Genomic DNA, 5,776 nt, shown 5'->3' on the forward strand with positions numbered 1-5,776 from the left:
ACGTTCTGGGATTCTGATTCTCTCCACAGCCCTGTGTATGGGTTCATCTTCCTGTTCAAGTGGATTGAGGAGCGCAGATCACGCCGCAAGGTCTCTACCCTGGTGGATGAGACGTCAGTGATCGACGATGACATCGTTAATAACATGTTCTTTGCTCACCAGGTAGGCTGGAGGCAAGGGGAAAGAGGAGGGGGTGTCTCATGTGACACCTCAGCGTGGTACTGAGACTGCACTGCTTTTGCTGGTCCTGAGTGCAGCAGCTTTTCTCTCCCTCTCCCTCTTTTCTGGGAATCTCTGCCCTGAGCTGCAGGTTAGAGGGAATGCGGTGAGGACCTCAAGCCTATCTGTGGCCTGCACTGTGAGCAGATGCTCATGGAGGCATGGTGTGGCTCACTAAACGAGACTGACCTCCCTTTGAGAGCCACGGTCAAGTTGCTGCTCTCACAAGTGGTTCTTGCATTAGTACTTTTCAGTTGATTATTGTCAGCTCGGGGCTTGTTGAAGGGTTGCCTTTTTCCTGCTGGTTGAGATGGTCCTTGTGTCACCCTCCAGCTGATCCCCAACTCCTGTGCCACCCATGCCCTGCTGAGCGTCCTCCTGAACTGCAGCAATGTCGACCTGGGCCCCACGCTGAGCCGCATGAAGGATTTCACCAAAGGATTCAGCCCTGAGGTAGGGATGGGGGTGTGCAGGGCTGCACACGTGAATCTGCCTCTCACTCCCCTCAAGATGACGCTCGAACGAGCTGGTTCCTTTCCAGGCCTTGCTGTGTCAGTATCACCTCTTGTCTCTCATCTTCCTGCCTCGTCTTTCCTTGGTCCCCTTACACTGGGCACAGCTCTGAGCCTTCTGTTGTGCTATTCAGATCCCTTCTTCATGTGCCCAGATGCCTTCTTTAAGTCTGTGATCAAAAGTCCTCTCTCCTACCTTCAGACCTATCTTGAAGTCTGTGTTTCTCTCTAACTGTATTTCTTTAGCAGAAATTGTGTATTGTTTTCATCTTGGGTTTTACCTCTAACTCAGCAGAGCAGAGGGTGTGCCTGAAAGTTGCTCTCCCAGTCCAGCGTACGGATGGAGGGAGTGGGGAGCTGGCGGGTGAAGCATTGTGTTTGTTTCCTGTCATTGCTCAGTTGTTTCCCTGTCTTGCTCCTCACTGCAGAGCAAAGGCTATGCCATCGGCAATGCCCCGGAGCTGGCCAAGGCCCACAACAGCCATGCCAGGTGAGTGTGGGGGTCTCTCGCAGCTCACCCTCGCTGGAGGAGGCAGACTCACCGCTGACCTCTCGTCTCTCTTCGCTCGCAGGCCGGAGCCACGGCACTTGCCAGAAAAGCAGAACGGTATCAGCGCTGTGCGAACCATGGAGGCTTTCCACTTTGTCAGCTATGTCCCCATCAAGGGACGGCTGTTTGAGCTGGACGGGCTCAAGGTCTATCCCATTGACCATGGTAAGAGCCCACCTGTCCCTGCTCGTTGCACAGTCGAGAGACCCTGGTATGTCTGAATGTATTTTTCATTGCCACTAAGCATTAGCTAATGTTTGTGGAGAGTCACTCCAGTGGCTTCCAGATCTGTCCTGGGTTTTGATAGCTTGTTTTGGAGCCTGTATGCTGCCGACTATGTCCAGGAGGCAAGTATCTCTGAATGCACTGCATTGCTTTTTCCAGTTTGGCCATTTTCCTCTCCAGTTGGTCAGGGTCACAGGGTCCTTCTGCAGCTCTGGTATCGCCAGCAGTTTGTCTCCTCCTTACTCTCTCCTTGCAGCCCAATGCAGATCCCAGCAGGCTGCTTGGGTTACTCCCTTCTCTTACAATGTGACCAGTCAGTTCTGTCTTTCAGCCACTTATTTATCCCCTCTAAGACTTTGTTTCTGTGTGTCGGGCCCTTTGGTACAGTTCCCATTTCGTGTACCTGGGTTTCTTAAGCGTGGCATCCGATCCAGTGGCAGGTGGATCCTTGCTGGAGCTGAGATTTCTTTTGACTTTGTGAGCCTGGAGCCTGTGAAACACTTGTGGTCTGCAGGGCTCAAAACTACCCTTTCTGCCCTGCAGATGACTCACATTTTTCCATTCAGAATGGAGAGGGTTCCACGTATGGGCTGACAGCGTGGTCCTGCCTCCTGGGCCCCTTCTTGGCTTGCTCCCTGACACGTAAGGGAGCCATGAGATTGCCTCTTGTGAGGATGGCAGGATCTGCTCTGTGAGCCTGAAGCAGGAGCCTTGGCCTGCTTTGCTAATTCCAGCTCTGTCTCGTTATCACAGGGCCGTGGGCTGATGACGAGGAATGGACAGACAAAGCCAGGAGAGTGATTATGGAGCGCATCGGTCTGGCCACTGCCGGGTAATGTCCCAGGCCGCGGTGCAGGCACTGACCCCTTGCCACTTCTTCCCTGGATTATTTCTGCTGTGGTCTCTGTGTGACAAGCAGTGGAAGTGGAGGTGGAGAATGTTGCTTGGGGAGGGGTGCGCTGCCTCCTTGCCTTCTCTTGCTTGCGGTCTGCCTGCCTTCAGAGCATGCAGAGACCTCTGTGCGGTGCAAAGTCCCTGCAGATGGCTGCGCAGGATAACAGTGGCCAGATTAGGTCCCAGTTTGCTATAGGAGAGGTAATGGTGAATGGTGCTTCTGGTCCTCGGGTGGGCCTCTTGGATGCTTGGGCATGAGAGTGACTGAGCCCTGGCACGTGTTGCCCAGAGAGGCTGTGGAGTCTCCATCCTTGGAGATACCCCAAAAGCCATCTGGATGTGGTCCTGGGCAACCAGCTCTGGGTGACCCTCCTGGAGCAGGGGGCTGGAGCAGAGCAGATGTTCTCCACAGGTCCCTTCCCACCTCAACCAACCTGTGATTCTGTGAAGGGTGTTTTGGGTTGTGCGTGAGGTAACCTTGCTCTGCTGCTTTGGTCAGTGTGAGGTTGACTTGATTTTGGGGCAAAAGCCTTCTGCATTGATGTTGAATGCCAGGGCAGGGCAGGCACTGCCTGGAAAGAGCCTGCAGGAGAGGCGTTGGGTATGGCTGGCAGCCTGCTGACGCCCCTTGCTGGGAGCTGGGCTTTCCAGCACCAGCTCACAGCGGATGTCTGCTGTCCCTTCCTGCAGGGAGCCATACCATGACATCCGCTTCAACCTGATGGCGGTGGTGCCTGATCGGAGGATGAAGTATGAATCTAAACTGCACATCCTGAAGATGAACCGCCAGACTGTGCTGGAGGCCTTGCAGCAGGTAGAACAGCCCAAGCCCTGGTGGGAGTAGGCTCTGCTGTCCAGGAATCACCTTATGCTGTAGAGGTGGGATTGTACAGGTTTTTTTTGGCCTTGGGAAATGTTCTCTGGAAAAAGGAGGCAACCAGCCTTGCTGCTTACCTGGGATGTTATCTGTGGTGTTGTCAGTTGGTTGTGTGCATGGGTGCTCGGCTCTCTCTTGCAAGTTCTACTGCAGTGCTTGAACAGGAAGGATATGGTTTGGGTAACCCTGGTCCACCACTCAGTTTCTGTCTGTTGTTTGCCTTCAAGCTTATCCGAGTAACTCAGCCTGACCTGATCCAGACCCAGAAGTCTCAGGAGTCTCAGCCTCCAGAAGAGGCAAAGCCAGCCAGCAGTAAGACTGTGACTCCAGAGAGCGCCCATCCAGGTAGATCCCCATACTAGTGGTGTTCCCCGCCAGCCAGCCTGGCCTGCCATGGAACGAGCATAGGCTGGTGACGATAGCTGACTGACCTGGACCTTGAGGGAGTTTTATGGTCAGCTGCACTTTCTTTTCTCCAAGCCCAGCTCTGTGCACACTGTGCTGGGGTGCGGTAGATGCCTCGGTGCCTGGGAGGATGGGATGGAGGGATGCGGAGCTTGAAAATGGGAGCGCTTAAGCTTAGGGATACTTGTGACAGCTGGAGGTGGAATGGGAAGTGGGTGTGATGGCCTGGTGGAGCGTAAGAGCTCTTCTGCTACATGGGGTGGGCAAGGGGTGCCAGAGGACATGGAGTAAAATGTGATGGTGCTGGTCATGAAAGACTGTGCTGTGCTTGTGTGGCAGATGGCACCGATGAGCCCGCCAGCCAGGGCCACGCTGCGGCCACTCAGAGCCCACCCAACAAATCCAAACCAGTGACAAAGACATCAGTGAGCAGTATCAACGGGGCACCTCCAACAAACCCCAACCCCATCGTGCAGCGGTTGCCAGCCTTCCTGGATAACCACAACTACGCCAAATCCCCCATGCAGGTAGGCTGGAGCTCCAGGCCAGCAGCATGCCTGCCTCGAGCTGAGCTTTTCAATTGCAGTCCCTCACCTCCATGGGATTCTGGCTGCCAGCCAGCCTCAGCCCTTCCACTGCCTTGCAGCCCTCCTACCCTTGCACTAACCCTGGCTGGAAGGGGAGAGGGTAAAGACCTGGCAAAATATGTTAGCGTTGATGTGGGTCAACTGAGCAAGCATAGGGAAGAGTCCCCTGTTCCCTCTGGGAAGGGGCAAGCCCTGGTACTCGGCTGGAACGAGGATAGTGTCTGCTGGGCTCTTCCTCTTGCTCCGCTGCCAGCAGGCCATCAACAGTGGTGTTTTGCAGGAGGAGGAAGACCTTGCGGCAGGAGTGGGTCGCAGCCGGGTCCCAGTCCGACAGCACCAGCAGTACTCGGATGATGAGGATGACTACGACGATGATGAGGAGGAGGAAGTTCGTAACACCAACTCGGCTATCAGGTGATGGCTTGAGCCCAGGGGGAAGGGCAGGGAGCAGACACTTGCAGAAACAGCTGCTGTGAAGCTCAGGAAGGTGGGGTCACAGTGAGGCTGCTCCTGGGGCTTCTGGAAGAGCAGGGGTACAACAGCACCCTTTGGGAAGCCCTCTGTGCCCCTGGCTGCACAGGAGTGCTTGTGGCTGGGCGGTTCAGTGCGGTGGGGTGCCTGTGCTGGTTCCCCAGCTCCTTCCTCCAGCCGCTCACCTTCTCTGCTGTGTTCCTGGGCAGGTACAAAAGGAAAGGGCAGATCAAGCAAGAGCACGTGGCAGGGGCTGCGGATGGCCAGCTCTCCGTCCTCCAGCCCAACACCATCAACGTCCTGGCTGAGAAGCTGAAGGAGTCTCAAAAGGATCTTTCCATTCCCCTGTCCATCAAGACGAGCGGTGGGGGTGCTGCCGTGGCAGTGGTCACCCACTCCCAGCCCTCTCCTACCCCCAGCAATGAGAGCACAGACACTGCCTCCGAGATCGGCAGTGCCTTCAACTCTCCGCTGCGCTCTCCCATCCGCTCGGCCAACCCTACCCGCCCCTCCAGCCCTGTCACCTCCCACATCTCCAAGGTACTCTTTGGCGAGGAGGATGGCCTCTTGCGCGTCGACTGCATGCGCTACAACCGGGCCGTCAGAGACCTGGGGCCCGTTATCAGCACTGGGCTGCTGCACCTCACAGAAGACGGCGTGTTCTGCCCGCTGGCTGTCGCAGGTAGGTGGCTGCCAGCTTTTGGGGGGGCAGCACCTACCCTGCGGTGACAGGACGGTGTCCTTTGGCTTTGGGAGTGGATCCTGGTCCTTTGCATCGGCTCCTAAGACTTCCTTCCTCTGTGCGCAGATGGGGGGAAAAGCTCCCCGCCTTCCATCAAACCTGGAGAAGAGGCCCCAGTTGTGATCAAACTGGAGGAGAAGGAGGGCAGTGAGGCCAGTGACGGCAAAGAGAAGGTGGGACTTGGCAGGACCAGTGATCACCCTGGGGGGGAAAAGTATTCTCCCAAGGTGAGTTTTGTGCTGCAACAGCCCTGGGAATGTGGAGCTCCCTGTGCTCGCCCAGAGACGCAGCAGC

The 5,776-nt window shown here is 56.0% G+C and overlaps 1 protein-coding gene across 1 annotated transcript in view; it reads left to right on the plus strand.

Annotated features, from left to right (window-relative positions):
• The first annotated feature begins 29 nt into the window (after positions 1-29).
• The window catches only part of BAP1 (BRCA1 associated protein-1 (ubiquitin carboxy-terminal hydrolase)), a 7,633-nt gene continuing 1,886 nt past the window's right edge, over positions 30-5,776 (plus strand). Inside the window, exons 1-11 of the mRNA XM_010187051.1 lie at positions 30-162; positions 553-672; positions 1,160-1,221; positions 1,304-1,446; positions 2,260-2,338; positions 3,091-3,214; positions 3,505-3,622; positions 4,022-4,209; positions 4,550-4,683; positions 4,950-5,422; positions 5,549-5,655. Of these exons, the coding sequence (XP_010185353.1) occupies positions 145-162; positions 553-672; positions 1,160-1,221; positions 1,304-1,446; positions 2,260-2,338; positions 3,091-3,214; positions 3,505-3,622; positions 4,022-4,209; positions 4,550-4,683; positions 4,950-5,422; positions 5,549-5,655 (1,566 nt within the window). The 5' untranslated portion in view covers positions 30-144. The remainder of the gene's footprint in view (positions 163-552; positions 673-1,159; positions 1,222-1,303; positions 1,447-2,259; positions 2,339-3,090; positions 3,215-3,504; positions 3,623-4,021; positions 4,210-4,549; positions 4,684-4,949; positions 5,423-5,548; positions 5,656-5,776) is intronic.

The sequence above is a fragment of the Mesitornis unicolor genome, unplaced genomic scaffold (assembly GCF_000695765.1).
Source record: "Mesitornis unicolor isolate BGI_N332 unplaced genomic scaffold, ASM69576v1 scaffold36836, whole genome shotgun sequence".
Classification (NCBI taxonomy): domain Eukaryota; kingdom Metazoa; phylum Chordata; class Aves; order Mesitornithiformes; family Mesitornithidae; genus Mesitornis; species Mesitornis unicolor.